General features: G+C 49.6%; 1 protein-coding gene across 1 annotated transcript; it reads left to right on the forward strand.

The window, feature by feature from the left end:
• Window positions 1-386: 386 nt before the first annotated feature.
• Window positions 387-16,964, forward strand: LOC140411429 (probable G-protein coupled receptor 139). Its single transcript, XM_072500536.1, has 2 exons — window positions 387-513; window positions 16,045-16,964. Exons 1-2 carry the CDS (start codon window positions 387-389, stop codon window positions 16,962-16,964), a joined length of 1,047 nt encoding a protein of 348 aa, XP_072356637.1.
• Window positions 16,965-18,473: the final 1,509 nt, after the last annotated feature.

Here is an 18,473-nt window from a genome sequence, read left to right on the forward strand (position 1 = left end):
CTGAGCTCTGTGAGATCCTGGATGGGTCCCCACTCGGCACCTGGAAGGAGCCTGTGGCGTAAAGGTTCAGGGTGACAGTCACCGTGACGGCTACCGGTCTTCCCCCATACCCCCACGATGCCAGGTGCACCATGATCTGGCAGATACGTCGCACCATCTCTCTGCTCAGACAGAGTCTTCGACGGCATGCCCGGTCCGGCAGGTCCTCGAATGACAGGCACCGTCAGTACACTCGAGACCTCATGCGGAACCTCCGTTGCATTTCCTCCTCCTCCTCCTGGGCCTGAAGGCCCACCTTCCAACACGACCACCAAGAGCAAACAACGGCATCAAAACTAAAAAGAATATAGTTAACACTCTTAACACCTCGCCAGCTCTGCAGGAAAATGAGGAACACGAAGGGGCAAGAACTGTCAGAACGAACACCTTGGATCTACGATGTTAAGACAAAAGAAAAGCTGGCAACCACCCACCAGGTGTGCCCACCGAACTCTCAAGTGGAACTAACCCAGGGTAAAGACTGGCCCAACTTCAGACCCACTCCATCTCTGTGGCTGTCGATAGTTGACTTTGCCTACTAGTAATAAACCCATTTTGATTGTTACTGGGAGTCTGCAGTGTGTTGTCTCGAGCTATCAGACAGGGTTAGGCAGGGTGGATGCAGAAAGGATGTTCCCGATGGCGGTGGAGTCCAGAACAAGGGGTCACAGTCTGAGGGTTTGGGGAAACCACTTCGGACTGAGGTGAGGAGAAATTTCTTCACCCAGGGAGTGGTGAGAGTGGCGTACCTGTGAAATTCTCTATCACAGATTTAGAGGAGTTGTTTATCAGTACACGCTAGATCGCTCTGTTCTGTATGATTCTATGATTCAATCAATTTTTTTCATTTTGTGTGTTTTTCTTAAACTGCACAACTACAAGTTCAAATATATTTGTTCTGAAATACCAGAAATCAGAAAAACAATTTAATTGATTCTATTTGTTCAGTGACTGTCGCTAATGCTACTAATGATGTAATGTGACTGACTCCCTGGATGACTGATGTGTGGTAAATATAAAGCTCCCTTCCTGTGTCTCTGCCATGTACGAGTCAAAGACTTTCAGCTTGGACAGAATTCATCCACTGTCACAGAAAATGGGGCAGCTGACTATTCTGCTGATAAAGGAGATTTACTACCCGATCCTCGCAGTTGTTGGTGTTCCCGGTGAGTTATTGTAATCTGTTTGTTGTTAATCTGTATTAATGCACTCCTTGTCCTTCCTGCCTGTTTGGTGAAGTGTGGTGTTTCCTGGATCACAGTGTCACAGATTCAATCGTTGCCAGGACAAATCGAACCATTTACACACAATTCAAATGTTCCTGTAATCCGACAATTTAACTGAATTCTTAACGTTTGCACACTCGGATTTGAATGACCTTCTGCACCACCTTGTCATCTCATGCAAACTTAGGACTGCAGCAGTTTATCAAAATGTGTGAGTAGGTTTCCCAGAAAATGGGTCTAATACTAACTCTGCCTCACATGGCTGTGTTATTAATTACATACAACAGCGTAAAATGCTCTCAATCTGCATCTCCTTCTATATTTAAATTAAGTACACAACAAGGTGAGATGGGAGCAGGAGTGGACCACACAACCCATTGAGCTTGTTCTAACTTTCAGAACGATCTTAACTCTGTTAAGCCCCTTCCCCTTCAGAACCTGGTATATTTCATTGCGATCACCTCTCATTTACTAAAACTCCAGATAACATAGCTCTAATTAATTTTGCCTCTTTCATAGGACACCCCTCTCACCCGGGGTTGAATCCTGTGAACTATTGCTGTACTGCATCCAATGCATCATATACTTCCTTAAATAGGGAGACCAAATTAGCACACAGTATTCCAGGTGTGGTCTCATCAAGGTCCTGCACAATTGTCACAAGGCTTCTGTATTCTTGTCTGAAATCCCCTTGCAATAAAGTCCATCATACCATTTGCCTTCCTAATTACTTGCTGTACTGACATGCTAACTTTCTGTGTTTCTTGTGCAAGTACACTCAGGTCTCACTGAACATCAACATTTACTTTTTTAAAAAAATATGTTTTATTGAAATTTTTTTCCCAAACAACAATTTTTCCCCTCTTACAAAGCAAACGCAACAATAACAATACAGAAATTTTTAACAATACACAAGTAACAAAACCCCATTATCTTTGACCTAAACTAAACTAAAACCCCCACCCCCCCTCCCCCCTCCACCCCCCTTCCCCCTGGGTTGCTGCTGCTGGTCATCTGTCTTCCCTCTAACGTTCCCCTCGGTAGTCGAGAAATGGCTGCCACCGCTTGGTGAACCCTTGAGCCGATCCTGTCAGGGCAAACTTTATCTGCTCCAGTTTAATGAACCCCGCCATATAATTTACCCAGGCCTCCAGTCTGGGGGGGTTTCGCATCCTTCCACATGAATAGGATCCTGCGCCGGGCTACTAGGGACACAAAGGCCACAACGTCGGCCTCTTTCGCCTCCTGCACTCCCGGCTCTTCCGCAACTCCAAATAGAGCTAACCCCCAGCCTGGTTTGACCCGGGCCTTCACCACCCGCGAAATCACTCCCGTCACTCCCTTCCAATACCCTTCCAGTGCCGGGCACGCCCAAAACATATGTGCGTGGTTTGCCGGGCTCCCGCCACACCTCCCACATTCGTCCTCCACTCCAAAGAACCTGCTCAATCTTGCTCCCGTTATGTGTGCTCTATGTAGCACCTTAAATTGAATCAGGCTAAGCCTGGCGCATGAGGAAGAGGAATTTACCCTGCTTAGGGCATCAGCCCACATACCCTCCTCTATCTCCTCCCCTAGTTCTTCTTCCCACTTTCCTTTTAGTTCACCCACCGACTCCTCCCCCTCTTCCCTCATCTCTCGGTAAATCTCTGACACCTTGCCCTCTCGGACCCACACCCCTGAAAGCACCCTGTCCTGTATCCCCTGTGTCGGGAGCAACGGAAATTCCATCACCTGTTGTCTAGTAAACGCCCTCACCTGCATATATCTCAAGAAGTTTCCCCGGGGCAACTTATACTTTTCCTCCAATGCTCCCAATCTCGCAAACGTCCCATCTATAAATAAATCTCCCACCCTCCTAATTCCCAACTGGTACCAGCTCTGAAATCCTCCATCCATTCTTCCAGGGGCGAACCTATGGTTGTTCCTGATTGGGGACCCCACCAGGGCTCCCCGCACCCCTCTCTGTCGCCTCCACTGTCCCCAGATATTCAATGTTGCCGCCACCACCGGGTTCGTGGTAAACTTTTTAGGTGAGATCGGTAGCGGCGGCGTCACCAGCGCCTCTAAACTCGTCCCTTTACAGGACTTTCTCTCCAGTCTTTTCCACGCTGCTCCCTCACTCTCCATCATCCATTTACGTATCATTGCCACATTGGCGGTACAATAGTAATCGCCCAAGTTCGGTAGTGCCAATCCTCCTCTGTCCCTACTACGCTGAAGGAACCCCCTCCTTACTCTCGGAACTTTCCCTGCCCAAACGAAGCTCGTGATGCTCCTGTCTATTTTATTAAAAAAGGTCTTGGTGATTAGTATCGGGAGACATTGAAATACAAATAAGAACCTCGGGACGACCATCATCTTAATTGCTTGCACCCTGCCCGCCAGCGATAGAGGCTGCATGTCCCACCTCTTGAAGTCCTCCTCCATTTGTTCTACCAACCGTGTCAGATTAAGTCTGTGCAAGGTTCCCCAGCTCCTAGCGATCTGAATCCCCAGGTATCGGAAGTTTCTTTCCACTTTCCTTAGAGGCAAGCCTTCTATCTCTCTACTCTGGTCCCCTGGATGTATCACAAATAATTCACTCTTCCCCATGTTTAGCCTATACCCCGAGAAATCCCCGAACCCCCTCAAAATTCGCATAACCTCTATCATCCCCCCCCCCCGCTGGGTCCGACACGTATAACAATAGGTCATCCGCGTATAACGAGACTCGGTGTTCTTCTCCCCCTCTAATCACCCCTCTCCATTTCCTGGAGTCTCTCAACGCCATGGCCAGAGGTTCAATTGCCAACGCAAACAACAATGGAGACAGCGGGCATCCCTGTCTTGTTCCCCTATATAGTCGGAAATACTCCGATCTATGTCGACCTGTAACTACGCTTGCCGTTGGAGCCCCATAAAGAAGTCTAAGCCAGCTAATAAACCCGCTCCCAAACCCAAACCTCCTTAACACTTCCCATAAATACTCCCACTCCACCCTATCAAATGCCTTCTCTGCGTCCATTGCCGCCACTATCTCTGCCTCCCCCTCCACTGGGGGCATCATTATCACCCCTAATAGTCGTCGCACGTTAACATTCAGTTGTCTCCCTTTTACGAACCCTGTCTGGACTTCGTGCACCACCCCCGGGACACAGTCCTCTATCCTCGATGCCAGTACCTTTGCCAACAATTTGGCGTCCACGTTCAATAATGAAATGGGTCTATAGGACCCGCACTGCAACGGATCTTTATCCCTCTTCAAAATTAACGATATCGTCGCCTCCGACATCGTCGGGGGTAGAGTCCCCCCTTCCCTGGCCTCATTGAACGTCCTCACCATCAACGGGGCCAACAAGTCCACATATTTTCTGTAATATTCCACCGGGAACCTGTCTGGTCCCGGGGCCTTCCCTGCTTGCATGCTTCACAGTCCCTCAATAACCTCTCCCACCCCAATCGGTGCCCCCAGGCCTACCACCCCCCGCTCCTCCACTTTCGGGAACCTCAATTGGTCCAGGAACTGCCGCATCCCCTCCTCTCCCTCTGGGGGTTGAGACCTATACAGTTCCTCATAGAAGGTCTTGAACACCTCATTTATCTTACCTGCCCTTCGCACCGTGTCTCCCCTTTCGTCTCTAATTCCTTCTATCTCCCTCGCTGCTGCCCTCTTTCGCAATTGATGAGCCAACAGGCGACTAGCCTTTTCCCCATATTCATACCTCCTCCCCTGTGCCTTCCTCCACAGTACCTCCGCCTTTCTGGTGGTCAGAAGGTCAAATTCCGTCTGGAGTCGTCTCCTCTCCCTGTACAATTCCTCCTCCGGGGTCTCTGCAAATTCCCTATCCACCCTTAAAATCTCCCCCAGTAATCTTTCCCTTTCTTTGGCCTCTGTTTTCCTTTTGTGGGCCCCAATGGAGATCAGCTCTCCTCTGACCACTGCTTTTAGTGCTTCCCATACCACTCCCACAGGGACCTCGCCGTCGTCATTGACCTCCAGGTATCTCTCAATACAAACCCGCACTCTTGTACACAATCCCTCATCCGCCATCAGTCCCACATCTAATCGTCAGAGTGTTCTCTGCTCCCTTTCCTCTCCTAATTCCAGGTCCACCCAATGTGGGGCATGATCCGAAACCGCTATGGCTGAGTACTCAGCTTCTTCCACCCTAGAGATCAACGACCTTCCCAAAACAAAAAAATCTATCCGGGAGTACACTTTATGGACATGGGAGAAGAAGGAAAACTCCCTAGCCCTAGGTCTAAGAAATCGCCATGGATCCACTCCCCCCATTTGGTCCATAAACCCCTTAAGTACCTTGGCCGCTGCCGGCCTTCTTCCGGTCCTTGAGCTGGACCTATCTAGCCCCGGGTCCAGCACCGTATTAAAGTCCCCTCCTAAAATCAAGTTTCCTACCTCCAGGTCCGGTATACGCCCCAGCATCCGTCTCATAAATCCCGCATCGTCCCAGTTTGGGGCATACACATTAACCAACACGACCTCCATTCCCTCCAGCCTGCCACTCACCATTATATATCTACCTCCGCTATCTGCTACGATGTTCTTTGCTTCAAAAGCTACCCGTTTACCCACCAAAATGGCCACCCCTCTATTCTTTGCGTCCAGTCCTGAGTGGAACACCTGCCCCACCCATCCTTTCCTTAACCTAACTTGGTCCGCCACCTTTAGGTGCGTCTCTTGGAGCATAACCATGTTTGCCCTTAGTCCTTTAAAATGCGCGAGCACTCGGGCCCTTTTTATCGGTCCGTTCAGGCCTCTCACGTTCCACGTGATCAGCCTCACTAGGGGGCTACCTGCCCCCCTCCCGTGTCGACTAGCCATTACCTTCTCTAGGCCAGTCCCATATCCCGCCTCCGCGCTCCCGCTCGCTCCCCCAGCGTCGCACACCATCCCCGCCCACCCACTCTTTAGCCATTTCCTTTTGGATTTCCGCAGCAGCAACCCAGTTGTCCCCCCCTCCCCCTCCCCCCCCCCCCCCCCCCCCCCCCCCCGCTAGATCTCTTTCTAGCATGATTGCTCCCCCCATATTACCTCCGTAAGTCAGCTGACTTCAACTGACCCCGGCTACTCCTGCTCACTCCTCGACCCCCCCGTGTGGGGAACTCCCATCCGCCTTGCGCCTGTCTTCCCGCCTTATTCCTTCTGGAGCGGGAACATCCCTTTACCTGACCCGCCTCTTATGGCGCAGCTCCCTTTCCCCTCCCCCTCCCCTTCCCCATTCTCCAACTATGTCCCGTCTTTTCCCCCTCACCGGCGCCCACATTTCCCCAATGTCTCCCCCCTTCCCAATCTGCAGGAGGAGGAGGTGATGGGGCCCGTGCCGGTGTCTCACGCAGGGGAGGAAATGGAACACAGCAGCACTTTGGACTCCCCCCACTCCTGTCCCTGGCGCTTCTAGTGGGCAGCGGGCAAACAGGACGGCACCACCCTCCTGGGACACCTGAGCAGCAGCCAAGTGCATCCAGGCCCGGACGCTCCAGAAAATAGCCGTCAATGGGGACCCAGATCACAGGCTGGAGTCACAGCAGGTCGCCTCCACTCCTGCTGTACCATCTGGGGATCCACCAAGTAGTGTTAGGGCCCAGAAGGGCAGAAGTGTAGACACTAGTTAAGTTGGCATTGGTGCAGGACACAGTTTAGTTATAGAGGCTCGGGCACAAATCTGTCTGTACGTTGGCACATTAAATAACTGTCACACTGTTACAACCTGCCTCGGTGCTCTGTCAGATGGGTGTGATGGATGGGCTGGTCTGGGCTGGCCAGAGCCTGGGGAAATGGGCGGACGTTGACAGGGCTGTGGGCGGAAGTTGTGGGTGGCCTGGCCTCCCCGTGCTCCACCTCACCCTCTGACCGTTCCCCCCACCGTCATCCCAGGGATTCGATGGCACTGTGTGATGGAATGGCCAGCTCGCATGCAGGGATTATCCAGGTGGAAAGTACTACCATGGGCAGGAGTCAGGCGTTGTCAAACAAAATGGAGCACCAGAGCTCATCGCAAAGCGGGTTGGCATCATCCTCCATCCCATGGACCAGACCCGTGGTGTTACTGCCAATCCAGGGCCCACACCCCGTAGTGTGGCAGTTATGTATTATAGAAGGGGTGGCCGGTAGGGGGGGGTGGGATGCGGTATCGATGCCCCTGGTCAGTCCCGCCCCACAAGTTGGTTAACCTGGAGGCGATCAGAACATCCCATGCACGTTGGCCCTGGCGCACAAATTGTGCAGCCTCCCTTTCCTACCTGGGCTCAATGTTTTGCGAGGACTTGCCTCCTCCTTTTCCAGCATATCGCCCTATGCTGCGCGATGTTGTGGAGGACAACATGATGTGGGCGACCCTCTCAGCATGATACTGGAGGGCCCCTCAAGAACAGTCCAGAAACTTGAAATGCATTTTCAGGAGGCCGAAGCTCCGCTCGATCCCACTCCTGGTTGCTGTGTGGGCGTCATTGTAGCGAGTCTCCCCATTGGCGTTGTGCACACTGCCTGGGTTTTGGGTGCAGACGTGCATGATGCGCATCTGATGGTCACTTATCAGCTGCGCGCTCATCGAGTGGAACCCCTTTCAGTTTGTGGAGAGCGGCTTGTCATCTGTAGGTGCTCGTAGGGGGACTGATAGATCTGTACTTGGTTAATATATCTTATGTGCCGCCGCACTATATATCACTCGACAGAACTTAAAACTGAGCTTCAATAGTGAAGTAAATTGTAGCTTTATTCAGTCAGTTTCAACTGTCTCTTGATCAGAACAGCTTGCTTTCAAATACAGAGTTTTAAGAAAGTTTCTTTTGTCCAAGCAAATACAGATGACTGAGTTGAATTCAATACAATGACAGTTCTTGATTTCTTCAAATTAAAATACATAATACAGAAAAGTTGAAAATAGACAAACTGGCGGCTTTCAGAGCAAAGCGCAGGAAATAGTTAAAGAAATGAAATGAGATGATTCCGGAATCAATTGTTCAAAATCAGCACCTATTTTTAAGGTAATTGCTATCGTTAATGTTCTGTCCCCTTTCTGTCTGCGATGGGGTCATAATAATTATAGTTCATTTAATTCGATAGAAATTGGCTGTCCATCAAATTTTGATCTGGTATAACTGTGATATTCCGTTCCCATCAAACTTTATCCATTTTCATGAAAACTGAACTAGGAACACTGCCCAGATTTACCTACTAACGAATGTGTCCTTGCTCCTGTCTGGAGTTTTAATCTGATCATTCTGATGCTATTCAGCAGTTCTCACTGTTTGTCTGTTTGAACTGTGTGACCTTAATCAACCATTTTAATTCTGAATGACTTTATTAAAACATTTTAATTCTGAACCACTTTAATAAACCAGTTTGATTCTGAACCATTTCTTCCTTTTAAGCTTATTATATATTAAAGCTAGATTTCTATCAGGGACATGTATCCCATCGATCACCCCCTGAACCCGGGGCATCTCGTCTATGGCGGGAAACCCAGCTGCTCAGGCACCCTGGTGGGTTGGTCCACATTGAAGTGGATGCATTGAGCCGCCTGGGAATATAGGGCATCCGTGATCGCACAGATGCACCTGTGCACCAAGCTCTCTGAGATCCCTGACTGGACCCTACTTGACGGCTGGTAGGACATCGTCGCATAAAGGTTCAGGGTGACCATCACCTTGACGGCCACCGGGAGCGGGTGTGCTCCCCCATACCCCCGCGGTGCCAGGTGCGCCATGATCGGGCAGATATATTGCATTTTCTCCCTGCTCAGCTGGTTCTTAGACGGCATGCCTGGTCAGGCAGGTTCTCGAATGACAGCCGCTGCCGGTACACACGAGCCTCATGCGGCGCCTCTTTGGCACACCCTCCTCCTATGCCTGTTGGTGCCTCCTGCTCCTCTGCAGCATACTCCGCTGCTGCAAGGTGCTCGTCCTGGCGCCAGTCCCTGATGCTAGGGGTACCATCGGCTGCCACTGTCCTTGCCAGTGGTGGTCTTCGCCGGCACCCTAGTAGGGGCTACAGTGGGCGTTGATCTGGGTGGGCCGCCGGCGGGTGGCGACTGTCATGATATTCAAACACACACATCATGATAGACACACCAACAGACAAATCAGAACACACAACACCACAACCAATGACAGAAAGATATAAAAGCACAGACACGACCCCCGGTGGTCAGTATTAGCTGCAGAGGAGAACCAGGACACATCTGTTACCAAACACACTCAGGCAGACAGCACGTGCAGAGTATCCAGAACGAACTGTATTATAAGAGTTATAATAAAATAGAGTTGTACCACATACAACTGTGTTGGCTCATCTGTGCACCAGAGCACCCAACACCACATGGTACAGGAGTGGATCGATACCTGCCGGCATACCTCAGTGTACACAGACAACCAGCAGTGCCCAGGCAAAATGATAGAGCTCCCGGTTCCGCAGCCGCTCCAGTGCTACGGCGATCTCCGCGAAAACTGGAGGCGATTCCGGCAAATGTTCGAATTGTTCCTGGTGGCAGCTGAACTCCAAGACCTGGATGATAGCGAAAAAATTGAATTTCTCCTCACCATCGCCGGTGCAAGGGCAAGAGAAATATTCAGAAGGTTCAGGTTCTTCAGGAGGCAGCAAAGGTACGATTACCAGGCAGTCCTGGACAAATTCTCCAAGTACTGTGAAGAAAACGCAATCCAATCGGCAAATAAAGGTAAGAAAAGCTGCAGTACTCACCTCGTGGCTGGGATCCCGGAGCCCGAATTCCCAGAAGCCAAAATCCCGGGCCTGAGAGAGGGCTGGGTCGAGGTCGGCGGCCATCTTGCTAAAGGTATCACGCTAGCACAGTTGCGCGAGCAGTGCGCAGAACTGGAAATTTCGTTTGCGCATGCGCGAGATGCTGCGCATGCGCAGTCAAGAAAACGGCCATCGGTAAAGGAACAGCGATCTGAGCATGCGCAGTCGCTTCCTACGTGCTACATACCGAGCGTCAGGATGTCAGAGGCCCCAGACTGCACCAATTTAAAAGGGAAATGTCCCAAATCCAATTTAAAAGGGAAACGTCCAAATCAAAAAAACAAAAATCTGTTAAAGCTGTAAAACAACCTTCCCTCACCTGGAATGACAGCACAGTGCCGCAAATTGACCCAGGAGATGAATTTGACCTCCGAAGAACCCTCCGACAAGCAGTTACCTACGCACAAGCCGATGATTCCGACCTTGAATACTTCGATGACGATCTTTACAGTGTTTCCGGACCTCGCGAGCCCAATGATAGCTCCGTGGTCCTATATGACTATGACTCGGACGAACCTTTCGTGTTGCACATTGGCGGCCCCCACATTGAATCCGACGCAGATGCGGATTCATTTTTCGGATTTGAGGATCTTCAATCCAGCAGATATGACGTTCCAACTTATCAGTACCGGATGATGCTGCAGCCTGACATTAACAGACAGGGAGCGGTGCAAGCACACGGAGAGTGCCCTGCTGCCACACAGAGCGTGGTCCACGTCCCGCTCAACGTTCCCGACTCTATGAAAGAAGACATGCAAGACTCCAGAGTGCAGTCCTCGCATGAACCAGAAGTGACTCCAGTGTCACAAGCTTCCACAGCAAGCTCGTGGACAGACTCCACAATTGCAGAAATGCAAGACTCCAGAGCGCAGTCCTTGCACGGACAAGAAGTGACTCCAGTGTCACAAGCCTCCACAGAGAGCTCGTGGACAGCCTCCACGATAGAGGCAACGCAAGACTCCAGAGCGCAGTCCTTGCACGAACAAGAAGTGACTCCAGTGTCACAAGCCTCCACAGAGAGCTCGTGGACAGCCTCCACGATAGAAGCAACGCAAGACTCCAGAGCGCAGTCCTTGCACGAACAAGAAGTGACTCCAGTGTCACAAGCCTCCACAGAGAGCTCGTGGACAGCCTCCACGATAGAAGCAACGCAAGACTCCAGAGCGCAGTCCTTGCACGAACAAGAAGTGACTCCAGTGTCACAAGCCTCCACAGAGAGCTCGTGGACGGACTCCACGATGGAAGGAACGCAAGACTCCAGAGCGCAGTCCTTGCAGGAACAAGACCATGAGGGTCTAGCAACCTCTCCTGACCAACCAGCGGCAGACGATGCAAGTCTGCCATGCTCACGTGAACAGCAAGAAGGCTATAACAGCCTACCATGCTCCACTATACAGCAGCATGAACATGACGGTCTCTCATGCTACAATGAAGGGCACAGCGCTGAAGACTGTTCAAGCCCAACTGAAGACAAGCCAAAGGAATCGCCTCGTCCAAGCCCGAAGAAAAAAGGTTTATGCGCTGACCTTCAGGATCATTATAGCCGAACAGAGATTAATAATGCTGCACGGCCACAGAAGGATGCTGAGGATTTGCTAACGAAATTAATTGAATGTTTAACTTGCAAGGAGCAGACTGAGAATTGCCAGTGTTTTAGTACGGATCGAAAAAATGGACAAGACATTGATCCTCAGGTAATGGAAATAACACAACCTGAATCATATCTACAGCAGGGACAAATGTCTCCCTTCAACACAACACCGCAAGATCCCAACTTCGGAGACCAGCAGTTAGTCAGTAATGACTCTTCAAACCTTTTGGGGAACATTAATTGCATTGAACCTATACACGCTCCACTGATTATTGAGCAGAACATTGGAGCAAGAATCCTGAGGACACCGACATCGAGTAGCCAGATAACGAATTTAAAACCCACAGCAGTTTCAAGTGAACCAAGTGTGCTTTCCACTAATGGTGAAGATGCAGATAAGGTCGACCCGATTATCCATTGTACCACACTAACCCCAGTGATTAAGCAGTTATGTATGGGGAGTATAATGTGGGCAATTGAGAACAGTAAAAGAGAGACTGTGACCATGCCAGTCCCAGCAAAATCAGACCCAGAGACCATGAAGGCATGTACATTAGACAAAGATACATATGAGGCACCTGAGAAGAAAAGTGAAACGGAATGTTCTTTGGAAAATAGTACAATGTCGATAGAAACATTGGATCCTATATTCGAGACCATACCTATGGGAGAATTTGGGGGTAATAAACAAGGTTCTGCAATGTCTGGGGGAAGATTTAAAATTCCAAAGAAGAAAAGCCCAAATGAAGGACAACGGCAAGACAATGACAGTCCACCGACATGGTGTGCACCACCAGATGAAAACTCTGACAATTTACCCAACCCTAGTGAACAGCAAGCTGCTAATGAGGATCTATCCACGGGATGTGAGACGAGTGACGACAGCATCCCACTTCCCATGCAAAAGGTGCAAGGTGACAGACCTCGCCTTGTGCGTACCGAGGCACTCGACGATCACGGTGGGACCACTGACGACTGCGGTGGCAGCGCACCGCTTCCACCCTCGATGGCTCGAGCCTCTCCACTGGTTGGTGCATTCCTGCATGTTCCGACTCCAGAAGTGCAGCTTCAGGGAATCTCGGCTGCCTCCAGTGAACCTGTTGGGACTCCGGACGGGGGGCATCGACGGAAGGCAGACCGGACTCCAGATGGGGAGCAGCCAAGCGCCGACTCTGATTCGCGCACGCCAGACCTTGCTCCGGACGGGCGGTGTCGCGGCCTCGGTGATGGCACGCTCAGGGTGACGGCGGATGCCACGGCGACAGGGAATGGATCGCGTGGCAGTCCCACTGGGTCGGCAGTGGCAACCAGCACCGGCGGTCCAAGATGGACACACCAATTCGCGCCATCGCCAGACGTTGATGCGAGCAACAATTCTCTCTCCAAGGCGACATGCTTCGACGTTTCTCTGCGGAGTCGCCCTTCCGGCACAGCAGGTGGCCGGAACCAGCGTACACGGTCTCGGCCAACTTCCACATCTGGCACAGTCATCGCCTTGCATGATATTAGTGATGGTGCTACTTCGATGGCAACGACCCATCGGCTACAAGATGCCGTCCACCACAAACATAAAAAGAAAAAGACTCCACCTTGTTCCTGGCATGCAGGGCGGATGGATTGGTGCGTAGGCGCAATCAGCGAGCTTTGCGCCGCCTTCCACGCTCGCAACTGAACCGTACGCACATGCCGGATCCTCCACTGGTTCCCAAGGATGACTTCGTGGAGATGCCACGGATCATGCCCCTTCCATCGCCACCAGAACCAAACCACAGCCAAGGCACCACTAACAAAGATGTTGAATGTTATATTTGCACGAATGAAAAAAACCAAGCACTGCACGAAGTACAACAAATGGTAAAGTAGAGACTTCGGCAACAGCATCACCTCCAACAGTCCAAGGTGAACCAGTGTGACCCCAAATCTCCACAACTGAACCGGCTTGAGGACCAGCCCATTCTTGAGGCGGTCACCCATTAGACTGGACTTATAACGCTGTTCATACGTTCAAAAAGTCAAACACTTCTGTATTATAACCTGTTGTTGTTTATTGTTCCAGATATCGTCTGACCAGACCAATGTTCAAGTTTTTTTTTTTTTTCTCTCGCATCCAAGTTTTGTTATGGTACAACCTTGTTAGTGTGACGCACCCGACATCGCCCCATGTAAATAGTTACGTCATATACACACGCTGTACATAACACACACACACACTCTTCGATGCACTCACGACACAATTATATTTATAACCACGTAGGCACATATCTTTGTAAAAAGGGGGGAAGTCATGATATTCAAACACACACATCATGATAGACACACCAACAGACAAATCAGAACACACAACACCACAACCAATGACAGAAAGATATAAAAGCACAGACACGACCCCCGGTGGTCAGTATTAGCTGCAGAGGAGAACCAGGACACATCTGTTACCAAACACACTCAGGGAGACAGCACGTGCAGAGTATCCAGAACGAACTGTATTATAAGAGTTATAATAAAATAGAGTTGTACCACATACAACTGTGTTGGCTCATCTGTGCACCAGAGCACCCAACACCACAGCGACCATGTTGGGTGGGTATGGCGGAGGGTTGGGTGCAGGGGTGGGGGAGGGGTGGGGCACACATGTGGCTGGTGTTACTCTGCAGAACCAGGGGCCAAGGTGGGTGGTCAGTGGGATGTGCAGCAAGATGGCTGCCTTGCAGGCTGCGATAATGGCAGTCCATGACTGGACACCACCCCAGTCCCGTGGGGGTCATCCCAGCCACTTGGCCGTTCCCCCATCACCCACACATCCTCTGATCCTGGCAGGGGCCCCCGAACCCCAGCCAGCCTGGCAGCCCACAGTTGTGCCTCTCTGTGTCCTACCTCCTCTCTCTCCCTCTTCAGCCACAGCGCCGGTTTCACGATTTGGAAAAGTACAAGTAAACCGCGCCGCCGGGAAATCATCCCATCGCAGGCGGAGAAATGGTGAGACCTGGAGAATACCAGTCGGACCCCTAATGACATCCAAAAGGTGTTTAATGTATGTGCGTTCTGGAGCGCATTGACGCCACTGTTGAGGTGACGGACAATTGTGATTCGGCGTCAAATTGGCGCCTGCCGTAAATTTGGCATTGGAACCTATTCTTTGCCCAATCGCATTCCGAGATTTCGGCGTCAGCCAATGGATAATCCTGCTCAAGTTCTTTTTTTACTTGGTGGTGTAATGATATGTAGACAAACATGTAACTAAAGGGTTAATCACAACCCCTAGCTGTGGCAGTACCACTAGAGGGCATTACAAGATTCACTATATAACTGAGCTCCAAGAAGCTCCAGTTCTCTTTCCACGCAGGAGTAATCAGATAGCAGCAGTGTAGTAGAGTAAGATCACAGCCTAGATACCACGTGTAGCTTAGATACAGTTTGTACAGTGATTTATCCCTACTTTATTGCTAGAGTTAGTTCAGTGGAGTGTCAAACTCATTTATTAGTTTTATCGTTACTTAATAAATTATTTCAGTTCACTTCGAAGACTTGAGTGTTCAACATCTGCAGGTAGTAACGACATATATTACTTAAACCAAGTAATATAACAGGTGTGGACTCCATTTCCTTCTGAAAATAATTACTTTGTCCCTTAGGTTACCATCTATTTCTGGTGTGAAGCTTTTGTAATTTACTGTGAACACAGACACAAAATATTTGTTCCATGTCTTTCCCATTCTCTGATTCTCTATCAGAATTTCTCCTGCTTCTGCTTCCAAGAGACCAATGTTTACTTTCACTGCAATCTTCCTTTCTATGTCCTTGTCACATCTCTTCTAATCTGGTTTTATAATTACTGGCTTATTTACTCACATATCTATGTTTTTTCCCTATCTCTCAACATTTTGGTGGTACTCAATCCTCAGGTTTGCTACTATTCATTGGAGCATTATATGCCTCTTTTTTGTCATAGAATTAACATGCAGAAGGAGGCCATTCGGTCCATCGAGTCTGCACCGGCCCTTGGAAAGGCCACCTTACCCAAGCACACATGTCCACCCTACCCCACAACCCAATAACCCCACCCAACCTTTTTGGACACTCAGGGTATGTTAGGAACCCCAATCCACCTAACCTGCACATCTTTGGACTGTGGGAGGAAACCGGAGCACCCGGAGGAAACCCACGCTCACACGGGGAGAATGTGCAGGCTCCGCACAGACAGTGACCCAAGCCGGGAATCGAACCTGGTACCCTGGTGCTGTGAAGCAACCGTTCTAACCACTATGCTACCGTGCTGCCCTAATCTTCTTTTAATCAACCACGATCCATAGTATTTGTGAGTATGTCATATTTTGTGCTGAATTTATGTTTCTTAATGGAATGTATTTTTGGTGAACATTTTGAGTCGTTTCGAAATAGACACTCAAATTCTCTTCTCTGACTTTCAGCAAACTTAATGACAATTGTGGCGCTCCTCCGAGGAAACTGTGGCCTTTCCAAATGTATCTCCATCTACATGGTGGCCATGGCAACAGGAGATCTACTAGTTATGATCATCAATGTAATGGTGTATTATATTTTCAGTTATCATTTTCCACATTCATTCCTGTCTCACACTCCCGTGTGTAAGTTTATTCTACACCAGACTGCTGTCAATCTCGATTTGGCTGTTTGGTTCACTGTTTCCTTCACATTTGACCGTTTTGTAATTATCTGTTACCAGACATTTAAAACAAAATACTGCACCGAGCGAACTGCGGTGCTGGTTATAACAATGTTCTCGATCCTGATCTTTATCAAGAACATCCCCATGTTTTTTGCCTATGAATCTGAACAGATGATTAACAAATTGTTTTGGGGCTGCCGGGCAAATCTGGCATTTGTTTCCTCACCTTTTGGTGCAGCGTACATCTGGTTCCACAGCATCTGGCGTGTCTGGCTCCCGTTTACTTTAATTGTCCTGTTTAATTCTTTGACAGTCAGACGTGTTTTAGTGGCCAGCAGAGCCCGTAGGAGACTCCGGGGTCACAGCAGTGAGAATCAGAGTGATTCAGAGATGGAGAACAGGAGGAAATCCATCATTTTACTCTTCACTATCTCGGGCAGTTTTATACTGTTCTGGCTGACAGACAATGTGAGCTTATTAACGACACGACTGTCAAACACAACTTACTATAGAGGTGACCGCACAGCGCCTGCGTATATCGCCACGGAAACTGGAGCTATGATGAAACTTTTGAATTCCTGCATAAACACGTTTATTTATGCAGCCACCCAGAGGAAATTCAGGGAAGAGTTGAAGAAGGCGTTGAAATGTCCTTGGACACTGATTGAAGGATTGTTTAAAAATGAAGCCAAACCAATCTAGAATTCACTTTCACAGAGTCATAGAGTCATAGAGGTTTACAACATGGAAACAAGCCCTTCGTCCCAACTTGTCCACGCCGCCCAGTTTTTACCGCTAAGCTAGTCCCAATTGCCTGCATCTATAGAGTCACAGAGTAAATCTTTGCACTTCTGTACACTGGACAGGATTCTCCATCCCGCCGCACCCGTTTTCTGGTGTGGCATGGGATCCTCCGTCCCGGCAGCCGACCAATGGGATTTCCCATTGTGGGCAACCCCACACCAAAGAACAAAGAACAAAGAAAAGCACAGCACAGGAACAGGCCCTTCAGCCCTCCAAGCCTGCGCCGACTATGCTGCCGTCTAAACTAACATCTTCTACACTTCCAGGGTCTGTATCCTGCTATTCCCATCCTATTCATGTATTTGTCAAGATGCCCCTTAAATGTCACTATCGTCCCTGCTTCCACCACCTCCTCCGGCAGCGGGTTCCAGGCACCCGCTACCCTCTGTGTAAAAAACTTTCCTCGTACATCTCCTCTAAACCTTGCCCCTCGCACCTTAAACCTATGCCCCCTAGTAATTGACCCCTCTACCCTGGGGAAAAGCCTCTGACTATCCACTCTGTCTCTGCCCTTCATAATTTTGTAGACCTCTATCGGGTCGCCCCTCAACCTCATTTGTTCCAGTGAGAATAGACCAAGTTTATTCAACCTCTCCTCATAGCTAATGCCCTCCATACCAGGCAATATCCTGATAAATCTCTTCTACACCCTCTCTAAATCCTTCTGGTAGTGTGGCAACCAGAATTGAACACTCCATTGGCCTAATTAAGGTTCTATACAGCTGCAACATGACTTGCCAATTTTTATACTCAGTGCCCCGGCCAATGAAGGCAAGCATGCCGTATGCCTTCTTGACTACATCCTCCACCTGTGTTGCCCCTTTCAGTGACCTGTGGACCTGCACACCAAGATCTCTCTGACTGTCAATACTCTTGAGTGTTCTACCATTCACTGTATATTCCCTACCTGTATTAGACCTTCCAAAATGCATTACCTCACATTTGTCCAGATTAAACTCCATCTGCCATCTCGCCGCCCAAGTCTCCAAACGATCTAAATCCTGCTGTATCCTCTGACGGTCCTCATCGCTATCCGCAATTCCACCAACCTTTGTGTCGTCCGCAAACTTACTAATCAGACCAGTTACATTTTCCTCCAAATCATTTATATATACTACGAACAGCTAATGTCCCAGCGCTGATCCCTGAGAGACACCACTAGTCACAGCCCTCCAAGCAGAAAAGCACCCTTTCATTGCTACTCTCTGCCTTCTCTGACCTAGGCAGTTCTGTATCCATCTTGCCAGCTCACCTCTGATCCCGTGTCGCTTCACCTTTTTGTACCAGTCTGCCATGAGGGACCTTGTCAAAGGCCTTACTGAAGTCCATATAGACAACATCCACTGCCCTACCTGCATCAATCATCTTTGTGATTGTCGTGTTGGGTGTTCCGCTATACAAACGAAC

This window comes from Scyliorhinus torazame, chromosome 4 (genome assembly GCF_047496885.1).
Source record: "Scyliorhinus torazame isolate Kashiwa2021f chromosome 4, sScyTor2.1, whole genome shotgun sequence".
NCBI classification, from domain to species: Eukaryota; Metazoa; Chordata; class Chondrichthyes; order Carcharhiniformes; family Scyliorhinidae; genus Scyliorhinus; species Scyliorhinus torazame.

What these genes read in the sequence shown, in the direction of transcription:
- LOC140411429 (XM_072500536.1), top strand. Translation starts at nt 387, where the DNA reads ATGAGGAACACGAAGGGGCAAGAACTGTCAGAACGAACACCTTGGATC. An exon ending in TCAAGTGGAACTAACCCAGG is followed by an intron (nt 514 to 16,044) that starts GTAAAGACTGGC and finishes TCTGACTTTCAG; the next exon opens with CAAACTTAATGACAATTGTG.